The 24,408-nt window shown below is 40.4% G+C and overlaps 4 protein-coding genes across 6 annotated transcripts in view; 3 read left to right on the top strand and 1 right to left on the bottom strand.

Moving 5' to 3' along the window:
- megf10 (multiple EGF-like-domains 10) overlaps positions 1 to 7,087 on the bottom strand; it is a 29,212-nt gene extending 22,125 nt beyond the window's left edge. Inside the window, exons 1-4 of the mRNA XM_053879170.1 lie at positions 6,896 to 7,087; positions 2,336 to 2,476; positions 1,204 to 1,305; positions 733 to 833 (exon numbers count right to left, since the gene is read on the bottom strand). Of these exons, the coding sequence (XP_053735145.1) occupies positions 733 to 833; positions 1,204 to 1,305; positions 2,336 to 2,454 (322 nt within the window). The 5' untranslated portion in view covers positions 2,455 to 2,476; positions 6,896 to 7,087. The remainder of the gene's footprint in view (positions 1 to 732; positions 834 to 1,203; positions 1,306 to 2,335; positions 2,477 to 6,895) is intronic.
- A 1,119-nt stretch (positions 7,088 to 8,206) lies between these two features.
- Positions 8,207 to 13,295, top strand: LOC128767258 (chondroitin sulfate synthase 3-like). The gene is made up of 3 exons (XM_053879182.1): positions 8,207 to 9,181; positions 9,280 to 9,563; positions 9,976 to 13,295. Exons 1-3 carry the CDS (start codon positions 8,617 to 8,619, stop codon positions 11,542 to 11,544), a joined length of 2,418 nt encoding a protein of 805 aa, XP_053735157.1. The 5' UTR covers positions 8,207 to 8,616; the 3' UTR covers positions 11,545 to 13,295.
- Positions 13,296 to 14,027: 732 nt separating this feature from the next.
- On the top strand, positions 14,028 to 21,101 carry sptlc1 (serine palmitoyltransferase, long chain base subunit 1). 3 transcript variants are annotated; one of them, XM_053874952.1, is made up of 15 exons: positions 14,028 to 14,125; positions 14,867 to 14,974; positions 15,044 to 15,138; positions 15,351 to 15,444; positions 15,516 to 15,588; positions 16,439 to 16,571; positions 16,653 to 16,782; positions 16,922 to 17,011; positions 17,158 to 17,265; positions 17,409 to 17,504; positions 17,972 to 18,068; positions 18,141 to 18,195; positions 18,465 to 18,582; positions 19,167 to 19,240; positions 19,695 to 21,100. In XM_053874952.1, the coding sequence occupies exons 1-15, from the start codon at positions 14,072 to 14,074 to the stop codon at positions 19,786 to 19,788; spliced, it is 1,419 nt and encodes a 472-aa protein (XP_053730927.1). In that variant the 5' UTR covers positions 14,028 to 14,071; the 3' UTR covers positions 19,789 to 21,100. The 3 variants fall into 3 exon arrangements, with proteins under 3 accessions (XP_053730927.1, XP_053730936.1, XP_053730945.1); XM_053874970.1 differs by lacking the exon at positions 14,028 to 14,125 and adding an exon at positions 14,499 to 14,517 and having other exon boundaries at positions 19,695 to 21,101; XM_053874961.1 differs by lacking the exons at positions 17,972 to 18,068; positions 18,141 to 18,195; positions 18,465 to 18,582; positions 19,167 to 19,240; positions 19,695 to 21,100 and adding an exon at positions 17,634 to 17,957.
- A 784-nt stretch (positions 21,102 to 21,885) lies between these two features.
- Positions 21,886 to 24,408, top strand: part of ror2 (receptor tyrosine kinase-like orphan receptor 2) — a 37,653-nt gene continuing 35,130 nt past the window's right edge. The window contains exon 1 of the mRNA XM_053847849.1: positions 21,886 to 22,075. Coding sequence (XP_053703824.1) covers positions 22,024 to 22,075 — 52 coding nt within the window. The 5' untranslated portion in view covers positions 21,886 to 22,023. The remainder of the gene's footprint in view (positions 22,076 to 24,408) is intronic.

Here is a 24,408-nt window from a genome sequence, read left to right on the forward strand (position 1 = left end):
TTGCCAGTTATTCTGGGCGTCATCTTAACATTTTCCAGACGTTGCCTCCAGCCATTTGGCAGTTCTCTTCCTCCAGTGTCTAGAAGGTTTTTCAGAGCAGCATGTGATGCCTGCAATTACAATCAATCCTTTTGACCCCAGAATAAACACACAGCAGAATGCCAAGGGGGCTTCTAGTTAAATTTACTTTTTCAGCATCACCTTTTTCAGTACTGCTCCTTGTTATATTAGCAGAGCATATGTTAGCCAATATTGGCACTTGTCCCTGTCACAGTTGTTAATCTACAGCTACGGCAGCTTGACACCTGTTCCATCACGCTGGTCACAACATAATGTGGGGTCAGCAAGTGTGAGTCGGTTCATGTCAATTACAATACTCTTTTTGTAGAACAACTGAAAGATATCCTTTTGGACGTAGTACCGTCTAAATAATCGCTAAGGAACATTCTGATAGCTGGTGTCTTTGAAGGAACAGCATGTGACTCAAATTATTGAGCAAATATTAAATGGCCCGCTTTGTACATTTGCTTTGTTGTTTTGTTACCAATGCCCCAATTTAGTTTTTACACTTCACATTATTTGGAGAAAAAAAAAACAATTTGAGGCCAATTCATTTCAGCGTTCAGTTTTCAACAACAAGCAGAATGCCACAATTTCCAAAACCTTGCAAGAGAAATGTGCAAGCAGAGGATGAAACGTGTGAATAGACATGTGTGCATGTGTGTAACTCACGAGCGCAGAGCTCTCCATTTTCAAAGAAGCCAGGACAACATTGTGACTTCCTCCGATACATGGTCTTCTCTCCTCTGCGGTAGGCAATCCGATAACTCACCCTTTAGAGAAATACAAAACAACGGTAGAACATTTTACAATTACAAAATAGAGACGATCATTCAGTCATTATGAACTGGTTTTGTATGGTCCCAATAGTCTGTTAGGGATTTTTCCTCCCAAATAGGGTGGATGTATTTTCTTCATCTGGGTCAGTAGTGTGCCTTGAAAACCTCCAAAGGCAAGTATCATTAGTATGCTGGCTATCTTGCTTATCCACAGCTAAATTTACAATCATTAGTTGGATGATTGAGGTAAAAGAATATTCTGCATACATTTAATATGTATGAAGGTGTAGTTGTATCCGGGCATTTAGTTTTACAGTTGCCAGACCATGCAGACATCACCGCAAGTATTCCTTTCTGTTCTCACCTGTGTCTTGTGCACTTGAACCAGTTAAGGATGTCAGTGCAGCTGGTGTAGTAGACCTGATCAAAAGGATGGGCGTAGGACTCCTGGACTGTTACTGTGTAACTAAAACCACAGGAAAAGGAGCAGACAAGAGATCAGACATGAGAGCTGGGTCAGATCATTTATATGGAGTAAGCTCTGTGTTGTGGTTTAATGCATGACATCCTCACCATGTACAATTGTACAACAGTACCATCTGAAACACCCCTGGCCCCACAGTATTTGGGAGGATTTTGACACAGAACATCAAAAAAGGCGGCAGTGGCGAGAACAGCCTCTACCTTGTGACTGCCTTGTGAACTTCTCTCGATCAAATTACATCTTCCTTGGTCCATTTTTGCTGGTTACTTCTGATACATGTATAATGCAATATAAGTTGTAAGTTCTTCTTTTCTTTAACATGACCAGTCGCCTCCTGTTGTTCCCAGATTGGTCCTCCATCAGTGGTCTGCCGGACAACAACAACAACAGAAGAGGCTGGGGGCGCGTATGCAGCTGTTTTCTCAGATTAGCCAGTGAAAGGGGATATAGTTGAGAAGCTTGTCCACACCTTTCTTCTTGTACAGCTCAGTAATGGATTTTCAAGCTTTGCCTTAATTAAAGAATCAGCCCACAGCTTCATTTCACCAAGAGAGGAGCAGAGAGAGGAATTCTGTGCCTGGGTGGATGATTGATTTAGATATAGTATTTCAACTTTAAGATAAGACTTCATTCACAGAAATTCTGTGAACCTTTTGATTCATGAAATTTGGTAGCACTGTGATCGTAGCGCTTTTCAAGTGAGTTGTTTGATATCAAAGTCCATCATGTATAGATAGTGAATTACGTATTACTGCATTCAACTGCAATATTTCCATCATAGGGGTAGAGGGCTTGGAACCTTGCATCTGACCAGAGGGAAACAGGTCACCACCCCAACGGTTACACTTTAGATTAGAGAAGATAAATAAACTTTTTTAGAGACTGCAGATTCCAGTCAGTCCAACATATGAAACAGACAGATGTATGGTAGTAAACTAAACTAAACTAAAGAAGGTGTATACAAAATTAAGAAAGTGTCATGTGAACCATATTCAAGTCCTACTCTCCGTACCTCTCCCAGTGGCTGCAGACGTTGGGGTCCTCCAGGTTTAGAGAAGAGGTGATGCAGGGCAGGAAGCAGAAGGACACAGCCAATAAGACTGTTCGGTGGCACCACAGTGACATGGCCATCACCAACTCAACTGTGTTACTCCTGAAAAACAGGGGCAAATGTTACTTCTGCAACACACAAACCAACGTACGTGTAGCTAATACGTGCATTAGAAGCACACATTTTGATGTAAGAAATAACAATGTCCTAAACAAAAGCGGGAGCATTATTTTTTTCGGTCCTAGGTCTGGGAATCGTGCCATCTTAAATATTCACCAATACAAATTATTTTTTATTTTAATGCAGTGAAATTTTCACTTCCTTTTCAATTATTGAAAGGTTTCACAAAATAAGACATATGGTAAGAACATAAAGGATATATTATAAACTTAATTAAAACTTATTTTAATTTATTTTACTACATAAAACACAATGCTAGAATTTTCTAAAAATCCCAAAAAATATATCCCAAAGAATATGACTGCGTCCTTGTTACGCAGAACACAGTGGGGATGATCCACTTGGCAAATTAGTGCAGAATAAAGGTATGGCAGTGAAAAAGAACAGTCATGTAGTGCAATATTCCATTAAATATTTTAACCCATCTGCATGACTCAACCTCGACTGGAGAAATCTAAGTGACACACACACTTTTTTTTTAAAGAACTAAGCTGTCAAGACATTATTTTGTTGCATTGCTGTGAATTTGGTAAACATCATTTCAGGCCAATCCCGCCCTCAGCAGGGCCCGGCCCCACGCAGCCGTCCCTCCAGTCCCCTCAAGCCCTGCAACTGCTGCTGACTATATTGATTGTATTGTCTTTGCTTGGGTCTCTGTGTCAATTAGCAAGCTGGATAAAAACCAGCCTGTGCAGTGCTGCAGTGCTACACCAGAAAATACATTAGTCACACAAACAACTTCAGTGGGAGGCTTCAATTTCCAAAATAGTACCCCCACGTCTCACTACATCAATGCTTCATTTAAACAGATCTGGGACATGTAATCAACAGTTTCATCACTGCTCTATATTTATGGCTTTATTTTAGACCAGTAAAATGAGAACTGCTCTGCCACGACAGAATCAGAGAAAAACAAGTTTGGGTTATACAGTGCTGTTTGAGAAATTCTTACTTGAAGTGACTTACAAGAATAAAAGTGTTGGATGACTCGTGACACCGGAGGATTTTCATCCTGTATCACCTAGCATATTTCAATTGACTTATTTTTATATACATGCACCATGGATCATTTCCCCATCTCCGCTCTGGTGTCCCCATCTCCAGCTTATTTTGCCCAACATGTTGAAAAGGTCAGCTGCATCCTTGGTCCCAGACAATCGTTGACCTCATTTCCATATTTCAGTCAAGTTTTGCTGCATAAACTAACCATGCTTCCTGTATTCCTGGATTGTGACTTAAGGCAGCTAACTTAAAATAGCTAAAAAACAGTAAACAGTAACAGTAAACAGTGAATTATTACTAAATACATACATATATAAACACCCGCTCAACACTAAAAGGCAAAATATAACCTCAAATATGTAACTTATCTCAAGCAGACGTCTTCAAGAAATTGACATGTTTAAAAGAAGAGCTCTGTTATGTCTGTGTAATGTCAGGTTACAGTCCGGCATGCCAAGATAAGTGCTGGTGTTTGATGCTAAATTTGAGTTGAGGTTAAAGAGCAACCTAACACCCTGTTTTCACTTCAAGATGCCCATTAACAAATTCTAAAACTGCATTTAAAGCTCTAAAGAAGCAATTGCACTCCATCCGTTGCTTTTACTTGCATGTTAGAGATGTTACCACAAACTTAGCTGCTTCTGAAATTGAAGGGAAAACAGAAAACTGCTACATTTTGAGACCTTCCATTGGGGTCCAGTTGTGTGGGTGTTATCTGTTATTAAATAATCCAAATGTCATCAACTTGGTATTGTCATCCATCACCTGACTCCTTTAAGACGATTTTTGTTAGCTCCTTCAGTGTGCCCACACCATTGTTTCAATTTTCCAGCCACAGCTGTTTACCAGAGTGCCAATATGGCAACATTACAGCCTCGACAGCCAGACTGCAAATGGAACTTCGGCCTACAAGCTTGAAAGTGTGTCTTCTGCACATAGATGGCTGATGGTGGTGGTAGGCAACAAGTCTCCTGTGGCTGGACGGCTTCTGACCGTGTCTTTATGGAAGGTTTACAGGCCAGGAGGGACCTGTCCTCTCTGGTTTCACTGAGCAAGAGCCGGCACAGCTGCAGCCACCAACACAAGATAAACCCTCCCCACTCCAAGACAACTGCACTGCTACACAAACAAGGGCCTGCTGTGCGTGTGAAAGGCCTCCAGACACACAAACCTTGGAGGAGCGGATTAGACTGGGGTGCACAACTTTGATACTCTGTTCGAGGCAGCATACTAGTGACGCCTCTCTGACCGCTCACAAAGACCCGTCAGGATCCAAAAACTGCTGTCTGAAGTTTCTCCAGGTCCAAACAAAAGCTGCAGTCAGCCCAGGGAGCGACGTTTGTCTCCCACATTCTGTTACAACACTGTGTTCTCTACATCCAAACCCTGTTAATATGATGCTTTTAATATGTTTAACGTTTCAGTGTTGCTTCGACTCACTTGATCTTTGACATAACTGGAGCAAATTGGCACGTGTATATGACATTATATAGATATCGTTTTATGAACCCAAGGTTATGCTGAGATGTTCCAGAATTAAGCACATGATCTTTAACTAAGCACCAATGTAACTAAACTCACTAGTATGTTTCCCCTGACTGTTTTTAGTCAACACTGTGAACTTTTACTTTCCCATCGTGGTTCATTCCGCGCGGCTGACAAAACAACAGCTGAAGCAGGCGAAGTGGACCTACAGCTGACGCCTGAGTGGAACGGAGACAGCTCAGACATATTACATTTGGTATACAACTGTGTGGATGATGACAAGCTTTCAAAGCTGCAACCACCATTATACTTAGGATGTAAACTAATTATTGATGGAGCGGAAATGAGATGGCTTAACCTACTTGCAACAGCTGACTTCCACAAATACATTATCAACACACTTCAGATTTGTATATTTTTTGTGATGACGTTCAGAAGACGCAGAGGAATGACTGTCTTCAGCAACACTGACACTTGATTGGTCCGAGAAAAGACACAGAGAAGGTGACAATGAAATTATAAAACACAAACCACAATAACTACCTCTCTTTCATCCTACCAGGTTTGTGTGAGTCTTCAATGAACAGTTCCATCCTGTCTGAATCACGGACACCAGTCATTCAAGACAACAAATATGGCTCCTCTAGTTAAAATAACTGCGAGCCACTGCCTTCATATCACTTTCACTGGGAGGTCTGGAGAAGTGAGAATGTGTAATGTATGGCAGGTGCAGCTTATTACAATCATTTAAAGTCTCCTAGGAACTGTTAGTCTCTTCATTGGTCCCTCACTAAAAACAGAAACAGGTGGTCCTTTTGGACTGAGTCCATTTGAAACAATCGACAACACTCAAATGCACTCCACTGTACTGTATTGGTGTTTAAAAATGTTCAGTGGATGAAAATGAAAGTACACATAAGCTAATATTACTGATACTGTTTATTATCCTGCAACAATTGTGCCTAACAATTGGTAGTTCCAAATGCATAAATCATATTCACTTCTATTTTTACTCATGTAACACTTATATTACTACTTTGTGTGTCAGTGTCGGATTTGTTTATTTATATTTCACATATCAAATATTTTAGATTGAAATACCATTAAAATATGTGTAATTGCAGCTTAATGCAGGTCAGAAATTTTTTTTATTTTTGTTATTGAAGTTATAAGTATTTGCATCTATATACTTCCATCCTCAAGTCAAAATAATTTAGGATAGGTCATTTGGGCTCAATGCCTTTGATAGTTATGTCAAGTGCTTCACAGTCAGGACGATGTCGAATTAAATAAATACATGTTTCGACCTAGGTTATGGTTGAGGATCTTTATGTAATATTTACAGTTGTTCATATTATAGTTACAGTATGTTCTGAGACAAACACACCTGTAATGACTATGAGGAATGTATAGCGGGAATAATGGACAGACATAATTAAAAAAAAAAAACGGTTCTTCACAATCCTTTTCAGTCTCTGTATCATGTAAGAAGAAATATTGACAGAAGTGCCAATAATGCTAGTAATAGCAAAGTTAATCGGTACAAAATCGACATGGAACATATCAAGTAACACGTTTGTAATGTGTGTAATGCATCAGAGGATTAGAATAAACATTCATCACTTAAAATAGTCCATACTCGAACGGTGTTTAATGAAAAACCTCAATAGAAAACTCAGTGCTGTTATTATTCAACATGTTGATCTCGCATCTCAAAGGTCCTCTTAAAAACACAAGAGACAAGTTTAAGGTGTCCGTCCAACAACTTCAATAATGACGCGATGAAGAAAAATAACATCGTCATCCAAGTCAAAACACTTTTCATTGTTGGCTGATTTCACTATTATGGTTTACCTTGTCTATTTAGGGAAAGCGATCCTGCTCTGGTTCATGGGTCCGCTGGTCCTGATGTTGGAATGAGTTAAAAATCAAAACAACAAATATGGAATTATTTTCCTCTTATAAATGTTACGCGTGTCCAAGAAGATGGATCAGGTCTCCGTCTACGTCTCCAAATACCGATCAACTTCTCTCTTCACCAAAACACCGTCCGGAGTGCCACTCTGACGTCATCTGGCGTTGGGCCAATCAGTAGCTGGCAACTTCCACATCCGGAAACAACATTTGTATATTCAAGTTCATTATCATGAAAATGTATTGGGAGAAATATGTCTTCAGTAAAATCACAGGACAGGATCGAGTCTACATTATTGGACATTTGCTTCCGTTCGTTCATATTTTAAGTGTAAAAATAAATCACGTATAGCTATTATTATATCTCATCCCAAAACAAAACAAACCAGTTGAACTTAAGTAATATATTGACATTGTTTTGTACGTCATTGCTGTATGGTAGACAAAACACCGTGTACCCTTTGGGCGCACCAGACTTACACTTTATTGAGTTACAGATTGCAAGATGCATTTACTGTACAGTATTTACACCGGTCTTCTCCCATCTCGACGTAGGTGACTATGTGATCCTTTGATGCCTACCGAGATGATGTGTCAACCCAGGCTAAACATAATACGTTGCTTTAATTGTTGCAGGCATACAATAACATGAAATTCCGCCTCCAAATCGCACTCGCCGTAGCATTGACTCTGCTGCCACCTAATGGAAATGTAAACGAACCCTGCAAACTGAAGACTGTAACTGTGATAGCGATAATTATATGATCACCATTTTCATAAAACCGTGTCCCCCAATAACAACAGGATGTGTGCATAGCCTATCGAAACGTAACATTAGAAAACACCGCACTTCAAATGCTATCGCTAATTTTACATACTAATTTTTACGTTGACACTGTTTTTAGCTGTAAATGTCAATGGATAAAGGGTAACAAATGCAGCCTTGCGTGCATTTGCAGGTCAGCTTTAACAAAACCGTAGATTTCATATTACCTTGTTGTGTCAACGAAGCCGTTGGCTAAGTGGCCTTCAAAATAAAAGCAACATAGAAATACATGTGTTGGATTTACGCACAAAGCTCTGATTGATCCAAAATCTTGCGACTAGTCTTTTTCAAGTTATTATTTTCGTCCATTGTCTCTCGGAAATGCAATCGCGTGGTTGCTCTTTGAGTTTCGAATTCAAGATGCTTTCATTCTGAAGTAAGGGAAGCGGACTGGAAGTGTTGTTCTTCATAACGGAACAGTTCGATTCGGGATGATGTCAAGTTCCTCCTCCGAACCGGACGACTCAACATAGTAAGTACATTTCTCTCGAAACAAACCGATTCGACGAATTCGGATTTGGAATTCGTGGCTTAATTTGGATCTGATCGAAGCGGAATGGGCCGACGGTAATCCCAGAAGAGCACCGCATTGGAGGAGAAACGTCAAAGGACACGAATAAGATGATTCTTAAGGAGGCTCAAGTTGGACGAGCGTAGACCTCAGTGCACAAAATGGGCTTCCATTGGGACTTGGTGTTTAGCACCATCTATCAGACTTCTTCTCTCATGTGGGACGAGAAAGCTGTAGCAGATGTTGGAGCCTCATACACGTCAGCAGACTCGCTCACAGTGGCCGCATTCATGCACTAACCCTCTGCATACTGGCTGAACGACCATGGCTCTTAAATCACGGAGACCGTGGACGACTGTGTGTTTCGGTATCGTCCTCGGATTCACAGTGTCCTCCTGGCTCATTGTACCTCAAGTTCTGGAAACTAAACGGAAGGAGTCGTCACTGTGCCCGCGCGTCAGTGACGGTAGGTCCGCTGGTAGATCACCGGAGCTCGTTGCTGACAGACCGGGGAACCATAGGTCCAACCCCGAGGAGAACGTTGTGTTCAACGCCGGGAACATCAGCGGGGATGAAGGGAAGCACGTGACAAAACCCAAGCGTTTCCTTTTCGTCGGTGTCATGACTGCAAAGAAGTACCTGGCTACCCGCGCCGTGGCAGCTTACCGCACCTGGGCGTCATCGATTCCCGGGAAGGTGGAGTTTTTCTCCAGTGAGGGGTCAGAGGAGGTCCTGGTGCCCGTCCCCGTTCCAGTGGTGTCTCTGGAGGGCGTGGACGACTCGTACCCGCCACAGAAGAAGTCTTTCATGATGCTGAAGTACATCCACGACCACTACCTGGATAAATACGAGTGGTTCATGAGGGCGGATGATGACGTCTATATCAGAGGTGATAACCCCCCCTTTTCACCCTAGAGTTTATAACAGGGTGAAGAAGATGAGCTCAGTAAGAATAATGCATGACTGTGCTCTTCATCAATTCTCTAGGTGAGAAGCTGGAGTTGTTTCTGCGGTCGTTGAACAGCAGTAAACCCCTGTACCTCGGCCAGACCGGTCTTGGCATGCCCGAGGAGCTAGGCAGGTTGGCGCTGGAGCCAGGAGAGAACTTTTGCATGGGCGGACCCGGTATGATCTTCAGCAGGGAGGTCCTCCGCAGGATGGTGCCACACATCAGCACCTGTCTAAAGGAGATGTACACTACACATGAGGACGTGGAAGTGGGCCGCTGTGTACGTCGCTTTGGTGGAACGCAGTGTGTGTGGTCATATGAGGTAGGTGCACACATCCTTAAAAAAGGGTAACTGATTAACTCATATGTTGTTGTTTTCTTAGGTTATTCATAAAATGCTATCAGCCTTGAGCGTTAGAAGGGTTAAATTTATGTTACAAATATATTTGTTAATAAATGTTAACACAGTGTTTTTTATTTCTACTCTTATTATTATTATTGAGTGTGTTTCTCTGTAAATATATATTCTTCTATTTCCTACTTGAAAATCTCTGAGTCACCATCGGCCGGGAACAAATTCCCTGTATGTTAAAACATTCTTGGCAATAAAGCTGATCCTGGTTCGTGATTAAATGATTTATCACTGTTATCAGTGAAGAATTATTTTTAAGTTACAGAAAATGCTATTTCTCGGTTGTACTTTATGTTAATTTATCTGGCAATTCTCTCCACAGATGCAACAGCTCTTCTATGAGAATTATGAACGCAATAAGAAAGGTTTTATAGAAGATCTCCACAGCAGCAAGATCCATAATGCCATCACTCTCCATCCCAACAAATGGCCTGCCTATCAGTACCGGCTTCACAACTACATGCTCACCCGTGAGATTTCAAAACTTCGTTACCAAACCATTCTGCTCCACCGTGAAGGCCTGCTCATGACTCAGCTGAGCGACACAGAGGTGCTTTTGGAGGACCAACAGCTGGGAGCGCCTCCAACCTTCATGCGATTTCAACCTAATGAGAGGAATGATGTCATTCAGTGGGATTTTCTGACAGGTCGTCATATTTTTTCAGCCGTTGAAAACAAGATGGCCCGGCAAAGTCTTGGGAGCTCATTGAGGAAGGCCTTAGAAGACGTCATTCTGCAGGTGATGGAAATGATCAATGAAAATTCCAAAACAAGAGGACGGGTCATTGACTTTAAGGAGATTCAGTACGGCTACTATCGTGTGGATCCGATGCATGGTGCTGAATACATTTTAGACTTACTGCTCCTCTACAAGAAACATAAAGGCCGCAAAATCACGGTGCCAGTGAGACGGCATGCGTACCTGCAGCAATCCTTCAGCCAACCATTTTTCAGGGAAACTGAAGAATTAAATGTGGCTGAACTGGTCGCTGCCATTAACTCTGAGTCCCAGTCCCTTTCTTTCTTATCCAACTCCTTAAAATTCTTCTCCCCTTTCCAGTTCTATGAGTCCACCAGGGAATTGTGGGAGCAAAGTCAGAAAAAGGTCCACATCCTGGTCCCTCTTTCTGGTCGCTATGACACCTTTGTACGCTTCATGGAAAACTTTGAAAAAGTTTGTTTGATACCCAAACAGAATGTAAAACTCTCAGTCATCTTGGTGGATAATGAGAGCAACCAACACACACAACAACATGTTCAGCTAATCCAAAATTATTACAAGAAATATCCCAAAGCAGACATGTCGGTTATTCCAATGACGGGTAATTTTTCGCGTGGTTTTGCACTGGAGCTGGGCTCCTCTCCGCTCCACAACAACACTCTGCTCTTCTTCTGTGATGTTGATCTCATCTTCACTGGGGAAGCACTGCAGCGCTGCAGAGACAATACTGAACAAGGAAAACAAACTTATTTTCCTGTTGTATTTAGTCAGTACAATCCCAAAATTGTGTACTCAGACAGGGCCCTTAGGGACAAGGTTGTGCTGACTAAAAAAAGCGGGTTTTGGCGAGATTATGGTTTTGGAATTGTTTGTATTTTCAAGAGTGATCTCCTTAAAGCAGGGGGCTTCGATACTTCAATTCTGGGCTGGGGACTGGAAGATGTAGATTTGTTTACTAAAGTCATTCATTCTGGTTTAAAGGTGTTTCGCAGTCAAGAACCAGGAATTGCCCACATTTATCATCCAGTTCACTGCAACTCCAGTCTTGATCAGAGGCAGTACAAGATGTGCCTTGGCTCAAAAGCAAGCACATATGCTTCGACAATTCAATTAGCGGAGATGTGGCTGGATAAACATATTGAGGGCGTTTATAACAGAAGTGCATCCTGACCTCCCAGCTAATTCACGCTCCACCCTGCAAGTTACCTCAATTCTGCTCAGACAATACTTTGGTGTTTATACGCATCAAGTGCAAAGTTTTGTTTTCTAAAAAGACTTCATCAACCAAATTGTTGTACCAGTCCAAAAGTAATCTGACTTGAGTCCCGTGTGCTGCTCATTTTATTTAAAGTGACAGACATTCATTGATAAGTGGTTTTCAAGAGATGTTCATTTGATTGTATTTCTTTAAGAACTGGTATTGTTATTTTAAAACTGTTAAATTATGATGTCATGTTAAACTTAATAGTATAATAATGAGTATGGATTTCTAGGACATATGCTGAGCAGTGCTTATCTAGCAAAAATAATTTTACTGTTCTAGTGTCCACAATGTCTACAAGAATACAGTTTTGCTAAAGCCAATCATTGTTTTTCTGCACAGTACAGAAGACAATGTTCTTCTTCAAAGAGATTTTTCAATTAATGCACTGTATCTACCTCGCACACGAGACCTAGTTATACATACCTAGAACATGAAAGTTGTACTGTCATGTGCTTGTTCAAGATGTTAAGATTCTGTCAGTCTTTCCTTCTCATCTCTCCTGCTCGCCCTTTGCTGTTTTTTCTATCACAGAGGTGAGTTTGACAAATAGTATTTTACACTACTATACTTGCATGCATTAGTTCCTGGATTTTAACCTCAGTATATCCAAATACATACAGAAACTGATGTCTTTTGCTCTCATGTTTATAGAGCAGTGAATCAAAATCCATACTGTGTTGCACGGCTGCGGCTACTAAATTATTACAATGGGACCACGACAAAGGCTTTTGAAGTGCAAGCAACAGTATTGCCTGATGCTGGAACTTGAGTTTCATGTGAGCCCAGCTGTGTGCCCACCCAAGATGAGATGCCCATTTTCTTATAATGATAACACTTGAAATACTTCAGCAACGCGGCCTAAGGATACAGCAGAACATCCAGGGTTAAGAGAATCAACATCTTGGATATAAAGCCTAATATTATGGTTATTTCAATAGCAGAAGATGTAGCTCGGAGCCAGCAAAGATAACTAATGGTACTCAAAGAACTCAAATGACATCAATATTCACAGCCATATTTTTTTTCTAGCTCTTTAAAGGATCAACGATCATTTTCTTTTTTTTCTGTAGGATTTTAAAGGCTCATTGAACACACATGAAGCCTAACTTGTGAGTATGATTGCTGCCTTTGCCCTCCAAAGGAATGTTGTTATTTCATGGGTGAACATTTATTTTTGGGGATGAGTTAAAAAAAAATCTACAATGCCCTGTTTTATTATTTATGGCTGGATGGTTGGAATGAAGCCCATGTTCTGAAGGATGCAATAGGTTACCTTCTTTGAATGAATGTAAGATATGTGTGATAAAAGCAGGTATTTGTATGCTAGCTTTGTAAACTGTTGTGTTAAATGGAACACAACCATCTTTTGCTTTGGGGTTTCTATCAAATTCCTTTTGCAGGCAGAGAGCCTTTAAAAGTTTACACATTCATATGTTGTAAAAACTGCAGATGAACTTAAAACCAGTCTTGTATTTTTTGTACTTGTAAGTTGAATGTTATTTTTCGCAAATGATTATCAAATGTCTATAACGCTGATCCTGTTGCATGTAAACTACAAAATATCACAACCATACACAGGTGTCATCAGTGCAGCTGTGCTTCAGTCTTAATCAAACCTATCAAATACAGAAAATGATAGCAATAAACCTTGTACTGATATGACGCATTGTTTTTGAATAAATATTATCCATTCATGATGCTGTCTTTATTTATTTATACATTTGTGACATAATCGCTAAAGCCGTCTCCTGACGTCATTCCCATTCTTTTAAATTTTTCAAAATAAGCAAACCTAGCGATACAACATGGGATCAGGGAATTGCCATTTATGCTGGAATTTTGCTTTTTAAACAACGCATTTTCTTCCTAAACCTATTCAATTAAACATCTGTCCTAAGTGTTATTAGATCAGAAAACACAGATGCGCATTTGTGCTATAGATTCACTTTGATAGAGAATATCTACTTGTATCACTGAACATTTGAGGGTTGTCAGCAGAATAGGTATCGCAAATGCTTTTTCATGCAGGTGAACTGGTTAAATAATTAGCAGTATTGGCCATCAATTCATTCCTATAATTGAAGGTTTTCATTAAATTATTTTATAATAATGAACAAATAATTAGGCGTAAGGTCTTAAAATCAAATATATTGTTTGTCAATAATGAAATTAATAAATAAAAAAAAGACTCAACATAACCGTCAACCTAATAGTCTTAAAATGCATTTCCACTTGATTTTCCTCAATATAAATTGAAATCGCTTGATGTATGTTCATACAGTTCCAGATCATCTCTAAACATCATCATTACTTACGTTCCGGTTGATTGTTCCCTGTCCCGTCAACGCCCCGTCGACATGACACACAGGTGTCCTATTTTCTTGTAAGACTTGAATGCATCGCAACTGATGACGTTGCTAAGCGAAAACAAACATGGCGTCTGGACAGCAGTGGGTGTTGGTGGAAATGGTGCAAGCGTTCTATGAGGTAAACGTCGCTTTTCTGTCCGTCGCTAACAAACTATTGACTTCTAACGCGTTAAAGTATACAACAGAATTGTTATCTCAGTCTGAACGCTGACATTTGCCGAGAATGTTGTTTAAACTTCTCTGTCAGGAAGTGTCGGAGCTGCGGAGATGCTTGACAGACTTTCTTAGCCAATCGCGTCTCTCGGTTAGCGTTCATGTGAGCACCCTGAGCTCGTAACACGGAAGTTGCCAAACGGTTATTTAACCGTTTAGCCTAACTTTATGAATTCAACAAAGCTTGTGGCCTAAATATTAATTCACTTCTACTTATTGTTTAAAAGATTGTTTTGCCATGACGCTGTTTTTTAAACCTTGCATCAACTCTTCTATCGTCTCACCACACCTTTTTCGGTCAGACTTAACTTCAAGTCTTGAAAGATATTGTCATCTTGCACACAACCATATTAACTGCAGTTTGAACTAAGGGAGTAGTTTAATAATAATCTACAGGTGTTCCTAAATAAACACTGGCGGTTCTGTCGTCAGGCACCTCTTGTTGTGTCCTGTTGTTAACTGTGTAACGTAAGATGATTAGTTGTAAACTATGCGGTGGCTAATATTTGCTAGGAACTCATCAAAGAGCTGTCTCCAACTGTCAGCTGTCTGAAGAGATTTGCTCGTTGATAGTCGAGTTTTTTATTTGCCAAACCTTATCTGAAGTACCTTGTTTTAAATGCTGCTGAATCTCTGTCTTTCTCAGGCTCCGGCCTACCACCTCATACTAGAGGGAATCCTCATTTTGTGGATCATCAGACTTCTGTTTTCCAAAACTTACAGACTTCATGAAACGTATAAACTGACAGAAAAGGTAACGTTGCAATTAAATGTACAACCATATTTACTGTGATGTCTTATCAGTTTGTTGTCTTTCTCTTAGGAGAAAGAGGACTTAATTGAAGAGTGGCAACCAGACCCTCTTGTTCCTACCTCATTTCGCGACAATCCTTCTGTCGTCTACGATGTTGTTACAGGGTACTGGCTCAGTTTATTTATATTTGTGTTTTCCTTCTTCCTAAGTGAATTAAGTGATGTATACAGCCTCTCAGTTTTTGTTTAAACTAGACTGTGGCAAAATGTATTAAACAGGAAAGTGATGCCAAAGTTCTCACCCTTTCAAAATTGAAATTGCAAAACAGTGCTCATGTGATACTCGTCTTTTCTTTTGTTTTTGTCGGCCCTGATAGACCACCAAGCCACAAGATTGTAATCAATGGAAAGGAGTGTATAAATTTTGCGTCATTTAACTTCCTGGGCCTGCTTGACAATGAACGAGTAAAGGTCAGTTTATTCCAATTTATGTGAATATTTTTGCCGCATACTTAAATTTAAAGTCTTAAAACGATTTACAGCAAAAGGCCCTGGCGTCACTGAAAAAATATGGTGTTGGGACATGTGGACCAAGAGGCTTCTATGGCACCTTCGGTAAGAAAAATGTTGTCAGCTTGTGTTTTTTTAACCATTTGTAATCCAAGTTGTAACTTGCTACCATTTCTGACTTGGTTTTATTTTTATTTTTATTCTTTTTCAGCGAGTCCCTGAACTTAAGTACTTAATTAATTAATATCTTATTACGTTGTTATCTTTCCTAAGACATTTGTACTGAAATTTTTATAGAAATACTGTGAATGTGGAGTGAATCTCTGAGTAGGACTACCTTAGTTATTCAGCAAGTCCTCCAACTTGAAAGTCTCAGTTTTAAATACCGGGCCTGTCCTGTGTTTCACAATGCCAAAAACTGAAAACATGTGCAGTGTGTTAGTGATTATGCAAGCATGTGGAGACATGATTCTGCCTCTACTGCTTCTCTATGAAAACAATAAACCATCTGTCTCACACAGGGACTCTCATTTCTCTGTATTTGGATGGCCATATGCTCTCCAGATATTGTGCTTAGCTGATAAGAAAACATTGGAGCGATTATACTGAGGTGTATTTTGAGACTGGTTCTACCCTTGTCGCCATATTAGATATGAAATGTCAATTTCAATATTTAATTCAGCTTATAGTAATTTTGGTATATCAAAAGTTTGTCAAACCTTTTCCTCTTTTAGCTACATTCAACACATTACGAATAATGCTATTTGCTTTTAGCATTTCATAATGCGTTTTGTATTATATTTTGATTGATTGTGAGTAAGGGCATATAATCTATTGATGTATTCATATGATCAGTCTTTGATTATATTGTTTTTCATTTAAATTTAGTATTTTCTGATTTTTCAATTTGGTTAAAATGCTCCTCAAACACAAACCGCTTTGTCTTTTTCACCAGATGTTCACCTGGAGCTAGAGAGCCGCCTGGCGAAGTTCATGAAGACAGAAGAGGCGATCATCTACTCATATGGCTTTGCCACCATCGCTAGCGCCATACCAGCCTACTCAAAGAGAGGAGACATCATATTTGTGTGAGTGAGATGTCTGGAAATTAGTCATGAACATGAGTTGTCCTGTCCCGAATCTGATTCTGATGCCTAACATTTTTCTAGGGATGAGGCAGCCTGTTTTTCCATCCAGAAAGGCCTCCAAGCATCCCGTAGCTTCATCAAATACTTCAAGCACAATGACATGGGCGATCTGGAGCGCCTGCTGAGAGAACAGGAGGTGGAAGACCAGAAGGTCTGTTTTGGTTTTACTTCCTTTCTCCAAAACCAAAATTTCAAGATTGCAGGAATGCAGTTGGGCAACTGTCCAATTGTAGTTCATCTTAATGGTTAATGGTTTGGTTGGTTTGATGTTATTTGCTTGTTTTCCACAGAACCCTCGTAAAGCTCGAGTGACACGGAAATTCATTGTAGTGGAAGGACTTTACATCAACACTGCTGACATCTGCCCGCTTCCAGAATTGGTGAGTTTACACATTTAATGACCACAGTCACCCACACACAGAAGCCTGCTTAAATATAGACGTGCATGTTTTCAGTTTTGGACATTGTGAAACACACAACATTAACACACTTTAAGACATTGTCTTCTTGATTTCTTTTTTCATAGCTCAAATTGAAGTATAAGTACAAGGTTCGGATCTTCCTTGAGGAGAGCATGTCTTTTGGAGTCCTGGGAGAACATGGCAGAGGGGTTACCGAACACTTTGGGGTCAATGTAAGTGACACAAATTACCTACAAAATTTGGTTTGACAATTTATTCTCAATAAAAACATTGCTTTCTCTTTTTCTCATAACCTTTCATCAACCACTTCAAGAAGTCGTTTCAATCCCTGTTGTTCTGTTTTTTATTTTTGCAGATAGATGACATCGACCTCATCAGTGCCAATATGGAGAATGCTGTGGCATCAATTGGAGGATTCTGCTGTGGGCGCTCCTTTGTCATTGACCACCAGGTAATTCCAACACCAGACACCACAACATTATTCATGTCTCTGTAAAAATTATTAGGTCAAACTAGTGAGTCTTGGATCAACATAATAACTATGTAACATTTTTTTTCATGCTTTTTATGTCCCGTGAAGTTTTGTCCTTTGTGTGCAACTTTTTAATAAAGTACAAGAATATTATTATTATTAATTTAACATGACATATGAGGCCTTTGAACTCTAATCCACGAATACATTTATGAGATGCAAGTATTTCCAGTGAAGAGAATAACTCAACCCACACTGCCCAAACCTCATGTCCGCAGCTTTAGCAGACCTCAGACCGGGCCATTTGTGTGGCTTTTCCGAATCCACAAACTTATTACAGCTTTGGTTATTATTATAACGTGTGTGTGTGTGTCTGTGTGTGTGTCTGTGTGTGTGTCTGTGTGTGTGTCTGTGTGTGTGTCTGTGTGTGTGTCTGTGTCTGGCAGCGTCTTTCTGGCCAGGGCTACTGCTTTTCTGCCTCTCTTCCTCCCATGCTTGCTGCTGCTGCCATTGAGGCCCTGAACATCATGGAGGAAGATCCAGGTACACCACAGACCTTCAGGGATATATTTTTGTACAAACCCGTTTAATGATTTATGCTCCTTATTGTTATAGAAATTTTCTCGACACTGAGAGGAAAATGCAGCCATGTTTTCAAGGCTTTAAAGGGGTACGTTTACATCTGTGCTTAAACTTTATATCCTGCGTTTTGATCTATCGTGGAACCTCTATGGAAACATCATTTTGGAAGGATGTGTATGATTTACTTCTGAGCTCCATCGAACTGAACTGTGTATGACTGAGTTGCGATAAAAAACACCACTTCAATGCACTAGAATGCACCAACGTCATGAATTCTTGTTCAATAGCAGCAGTATGTATATCATATCTCATTCATGGAGTCAATTGAAGAAAATATTTTCATCATCTGTCTTACAGGATTCCTGGTCTAAAGTTAGTGGGTGAACCATTCAGTCCAGCATTTCATCTTCAATTGGAGAGAAGCTCTGGCTCAAGGGAGTCTGACATGCAGCTGCTGCGTTCCATTGTCAATTACGTATGTTCTCTTCTGCATGAAAGACCAGTCTTCTTGTGATGTACAGACTCTAGCAGTTTTTTGGTACATTACTGTCACTTTGTTTGGACTTTTCCGCTTTTCAACATATATGTGCCGTACAGTTATGACCAGACTGGACTGTGAAGGGGCTGCCCTCATCCACTAACACTGCACAGCTTGTTGGATGTTACTGGTCAGCACCTTTTCAAAGTGGTCTCAGGAAGGGAAAGTTATGGTCAGCAGTCTCTCAAAAGCATGTGGAGACCGAAGCCCGGACCATGTGGGCTGACCTAACAGATGAGCTACTGTAACTCATTGCTGAGCAAGTTCATACTGAACCTGATAGAGAGGTGTCAGAGCAAATATTCTATCACAGCCTGTTGTGTGAGGCTCTGTAGCTGCTGACCACACAGGGTGTCTATGGTGACCAAAGTCTTCTGTGGAAGTGCCAACACTTGGCACACGATTGAAATAACTCTTAATGCGATGTGGTTAAGTTCAGATGTGTACAAGCCCATCCTGGAAATATTGTGCGGCTGCGGCAACACCAGTTGAAATATGTTTCTGTTACCTTTATGTGACAGTGTATGGAGAGGAAGGTGGCTCTGACCCTGGCTAGATATCTGGAGAAAGAGGAGAAGTTTCTTCCTCCACCCAGGTAAGCTCTTCGTTTTACAGACTCTGTCTATGCCAGTTTAAATCTTTGAATGACAGAAATTGTAAAGAAAAGCATTTATGTCATCTGTGTCCTGCGTTGGCCAAGGAGTGTTTTTCACACGGAGTTGTTATACTGCCAGTGTGGGAATACTTTTCCATCAAATACAGTTTGATGGTTGCACTTGGCTTTAAGGGGCTAAAATGTGTGAATGAATGAAAGCGCTTTCTCACGTTCAGTCCAGTGTTGTATGGAATGTCTCTACAGCTACAACAGCTTCAGCTGTAGCAGGATCAAATGACATTATGAAACCGTCCGCATCCATAGTTTGATCTGGCTGTCAAATCAAATGACTAAAGCCTAACTCCAGCATAGTTGTTCTTACTGGATGGTAACTGCTAACATTATGTTGAAGCGTTATATTACATGAGAGGTACGTCATATTTTTCATCTCCAGCATCAGAGTGGTGGTGACCATCGAGCAGACAGAGGAGGAGATCCAGTCTGCTGTGTCCTGTATCCAAGAGGCAGCATCAACCCTTCTAAAATGATGATTGTTGGTCAGTGCTGAAGCCGAGCAGACCACAGAGAGAAGTCCAGCCACTGAACACAACTGTGAGGGGACACACTCCAAAACTCTCATCACACTGTGAGCCTAACTCATAGATTATGTCCAATAATACCTGTATTTTAAATCACTATGCCTTCTTTGTTTACTTAGTTGACAATTGTTGCCTTAATCCTCGCTCTACATCGTTACATCACTTCTTGCGCTTCGTTCTGAATCTTGATTCAGCTTCATCTTCACCAGTAGAGAAAACACAACTGCGGAGTTATGCAGATGCAAATGCCACAATGTTTCATCCAATATACTGACCAAAGAGAAGACACTGCATGCTGTTTTACTGCATTGAGCTGCAGTGAGTCGACTTCAGTCGCGCATGGGACATGTGATTTTGTGTTTTCTTATACTGACACAGATTTTTACAAGGTTTTGTTCTTTGTTTTTACAGTGTTGCGTTGTGTGAGAGGTCAAAGCATTTCTGACATTTCTATGAAATATAAAGCTGACTTCAGTCATGGTGTCTTGTGATCATTTTTATTTGCTGTCAACTCGCAAAAATAAGAACTACATTTGTTCTATTGGAGGCAGGCATTTGGTGAAGAAGTCCATGATTCTGTGGGTCATTAGTATATGCACACTCTGTTAGATTTCTATGTCTTTTTCTGACTTTTCTCATGGTTGTCATTTTTGTGTACCAGATTTGTGTTTTATTCAAATGCAACTTTAATGTGGCTGTGTTCTCTGTTTTTAATCCTATAGTGGTGTTGGGTAAGTCTGTGTTCTTTGGATTTGTCTATTTCTTCCGAGCCTTCCGTGTTTGTATACTTCTGTTTGAGTGTGTTACTTTGGGTTTTTGTGTGCCCTGTGTTGATGTTTTTTCCACATATCCTGTCTCTTGAGGTTCATCTCATTCATAGGTGAGACTCGTACACAGCATGTACGTAATTATTTACCGCTGTGTTTATCCTTAGAGTGTTGCTTTACAGATTTTGGATTTTAATTGATGTGCTCATGATGCTCTGTGTTGACAAGCCTACATCACCACATAGGAATGTACACATGTAGACGTTCGTCTGTGCTCCTCGCCCATGGCTGTTGTTTTTACTTTTCATTGGTGTCTGGTTCTCTCTCTGTGGGTGCTGTTGACAACATGACAGTCCTTAAATCGCAGCAGCGGACATCTCATTTCATTTTGAGGTCATCAAGTTTATTCATTTGCTCTTCGACAGGAAGAGAGAGCTGTTTAACAATGTGCCCAAAATTGTTATAAAAGCTACAACATAGAGCTATGGCTCAGACTCCTGTTGTTTCCTGAATTATAGTTAGTTCATCACTGTATTAGATTACTGACAGATGATGATTATATTTCTGAAAGAAAAATATGCAAGTGAGGTTGTTGTGACTGAGTTGTTTTTCTGCTTTAATCATATGCAAGCTTATTACATTCACTTGGGGAGAAATTATATTTTATAGAAATATTTTGCTTTCTTCTTTGTGCTGAGTAGTAAAATCGTATTTGGTTTATTTTGGGGGTACTTTTTTTTCTATGTGCTTTTTTGTGTTATTTTTGTTGTAATATTTTTTTCCAACCCGTTATCCAGAATAATATTTCTCCAGAATTATCGAGATTCTTCAAACTCTCGCAAGAACGCATTTTTTAGGGCATTATGAAGCAGCCGCGCAAGTCGAGAATAACAGTTGTGATGCCAACTATGTTATAGAACTAACGATTTTCCTAGTTTTACTTATATTTTACTTACTTAAATCAAGCAACAAAAATAAATGCATTAATGACCAAATGAACAAAAAAGGATAAATGAATTTGTATAGTCATATAGTGTTGTAGCTTAACATGTCGAATAACAGAAGTCGGATACAGCCTTTATTCTCGGACCGACTGTAGTTCAGCAACTGTGTCTCCAGAGGGCACCCTTCTCCTTCATCCTTTGCCGCCACTGTGCGCAGTCGGGGTGAGCTCGTGCTGTGCGCTCTCGACTGCTGCGCAAGTCTCGCGGTTCTTGTGCGGATAGAACGAGGCTTTGTCTCCGTCTGAACCCGCATCTGGTCCGCAGCTTCATGCCGGACTCCTCTGGGAAGTGACCGGACCGGCTGCTGAGCTCCTGGAGAAACTAGTAGGAAGAATACGTGGAGTTTGAAAAACTGGAGGAAAGCACCGCCACTCGCCCACTTTCCCTGCACTTTGTCAGAGACCTGTGGCGCAATGGAGAACTTTCTCTGGATGCTTTTCTTGGCTCCGAACCTGAGATGCTTTGGTGAGTCTCTTTTCGCAATGATGCGCTGCAGCAAGTCCAGAAAATTTTCCTGCTCCGTCGCACTTTGTCGCGATTACAAAGCATTCAGCAAGTTATTCGTTTGATAGTTTGACGAAGTTGATGGAAGTTTTTCTTACACTTATGCATACGCACATAAATAGTTGCACAATTGTATCTCGCATACATTTTCCAATTTAAAGTCCTTCTACCTTTGGTTCTGATGTCCACCCGTTTTTTTTTTCTTCAACCCAACATATTCTCAACTGTATGTATTATTAACATATGGTCATGTGTAATTAAGTACTTAATGTATCATTTATTTGAAGAGAGGCTGGACTTCTCCATGCAATTGTTTGTCCTATTTGCCAATGTTGCATGCAATTCTGAGTCGGGTGGGGGGTGGTGGGGGGGGAGGTCGCCCTCTTTGTTGACGTGTGTGTCTTGCTGCTCCCCGTAAAAAGGTGCTTGTGTGTGTCAGACTCAAAGGGCCACTGTGTTGTTGTCATGCTAATTGAATGTGTAGCTCCAGGTGATGGCGCGTCTTTGTCACTCATGCTAATTCGTTTAGTTTCTCCGCGGGGGTGAGAGCGCTGCAGATTTCCTGTGGGCTGCTTTTGAGGTCCAGCCATTTGGTATGAAGTGAAAGGGGGTTCACTCATTAGAACGTTCTTGAATTCCTTCACTTATCTGCATGATCTGCTCTCAGCGCTGAAGAGCCAGAACCTTCAAAGAAAAGAGCGATACTGCCAAAGTGCGCAGTGGACTCCTGTCCTTATATGGTGCTTTACTTGCTATCTGCCCATGCTCTTGCTATCACTATCACTTGTTGTCGTTATGTTGTGGCCACCTTATACTTTGAAGACAACTCTACAACTCTTTCAAGAGCCACAACCTGCCAAACCTTTTTTTTTTTTAGAAAAACGTGAGGTGCTTACCTTCAACCGGAGATCTGAATACTATTATCTGACAATTTCATTTGCTGATCTTTTTCTTTTTCCACAACAGTGAGCTACAAGACAAAAGCTCGAGCAGAGACAGGTTTAGGGTCATCACAGGGTTCAAATGGTCCGACAGAACCAGATAGCAAGACTTGATCCTTTCACTGTCAGCCCAAATGTTTGTGGAAAACAGGAATAATGCTTTTGATGAAATCATTCTTGCAAACTGCGCCGAGCCCAATATTGCCCTATATTGAGTTTGAACTTAGCTGTTGCTACTTAAGTGTTACAAAACAATAACAATATATTATTTGATTTTCTTTTTTAAATTCACAATATAAATCATAAATATTTGAAAGATCTTTTTCAATGGTGAATATCTTTTAAAAACTTTGGGTAAAACAATGTGATATGACTGTATTATTTTTCAAGGTATTTTTGTCAAAAAAATACAGTTTTTTTATATGAGACACAAAAAATACCGTTAAAATTAGCAATGGGATGATCCAATTTAAAGTGGAAACAAAGAGGTGAAGTCCAAAAAACGGATGCGTTTCTATTTAGAATTTGAATAGCTTTTTTGTTGCTCATGAGGGCTGCATAACTCCTGGCAAAGGGCCACATTTGGGCACTTTGCCCACTTCTGCCCTAGATATATCACACATTACTATCTTGAAAAAGTGCATCTACATGGTCATATAGTGTTTTAGATTATTGCTTTTGACAATCCGTTTGGATGGTGTAGAAAACCCTACTGTTAGTCTAGTGGAAGCACTTCACTAATGAGTATGAGCTCGTGTGGACTATGACTCACCACGTTGGGGCTCAAGCTGAGAGGCAGAGCGGCTGCTGCGGCTAAGGAGCCTTTGGGCCTTCCTTTGCTGTGGGGGGAGTTTAAGGAGAGAACCAGGATCCCTGTAATCACATGTAACCCAGCTTGGCAAAGAGAACGAAAAGCATCCCACTGCCGCAGTAATTGGTTGTAGTTGATTGTTAAACTGAATAGCACTAGATATCATGTAATGCAGGCAGAGGTGGAGGAGGTAAAGGCCAAAGCTTGGACACACCTTTTGTTTTGTTTTTTTGTAACTGTTTTTACTCCTTTTTACATTGCCATACGGATGGCATCACATATATGAAGCTCTATATATATAAACTTAAGTACCAAAGAAAAAAAATGTTGAATAACTCAAAATATGGCTTATATTTTAAAACAAACTTTATATAAACTGTATATGGCCCAGTACACAGTTTAATTGGGCCTGTTATTAATGGCCAGCTGGTGGAGATACTTTTGTTGTTTGCGAGTGTGAGATGCCGTTTTCAACTCAAAGAGGTGTGCAATTAAATTTCCTAAAGGGCCACATTAGGAACTGTAACCGTTGTGAGGGGCCA

This window comes from Synchiropus splendidus, chromosome 1 (assembly GCF_027744825.2).
Source record: "Synchiropus splendidus isolate RoL2022-P1 chromosome 1, RoL_Sspl_1.0, whole genome shotgun sequence".
NCBI lineage: Eukaryota > Metazoa > Chordata > Actinopteri > Syngnathiformes > Callionymidae > Synchiropus > Synchiropus splendidus.

Bases quoted from the DNA above. Each gene is read 5' to 3' on its own strand.
- LOC128767258 (XM_053879182.1), top strand. From the start codon at position 8,617: ATGGCTCTTAAATCACGGAGACCGTGGACGACTGTGTGTTTCGGTATC. The intron at 9,182-9,279 runs GTGATAACCCCC...TCAATTCTCTAG, and splicing joins TGATGACGTCTATATCAGAG to GTGAGAAGCTGGAGTTGTTT. The intron at 9,564-9,975 runs GTAGGTGCACAC...TTCTCTCCACAG, and splicing joins AGTGTGTGTGGTCATATGAG to ATGCAACAGCTCTTCTATGA.
- sptlc1 (XM_053874952.1), top strand. From the start codon at position 14,072: ATGGCGTCTGGACAGCAGTGGGTGTTGGTGGAAATGGTGCAAGCGTTC. The intron at 14,975-15,043 runs GTAACGTTGCAA...TCTTTCTCTTAG, and splicing joins CGTATAAACTGACAGAAAAG to GAGAAAGAGGACTTAATTGA. The intron at 18,196-18,464 runs GTACGTTTACAT...TCTGTCTTACAG, and splicing joins GTTTTCAAGGCTTTAAAGGG to GATTCCTGGTCTAAAGTTAG.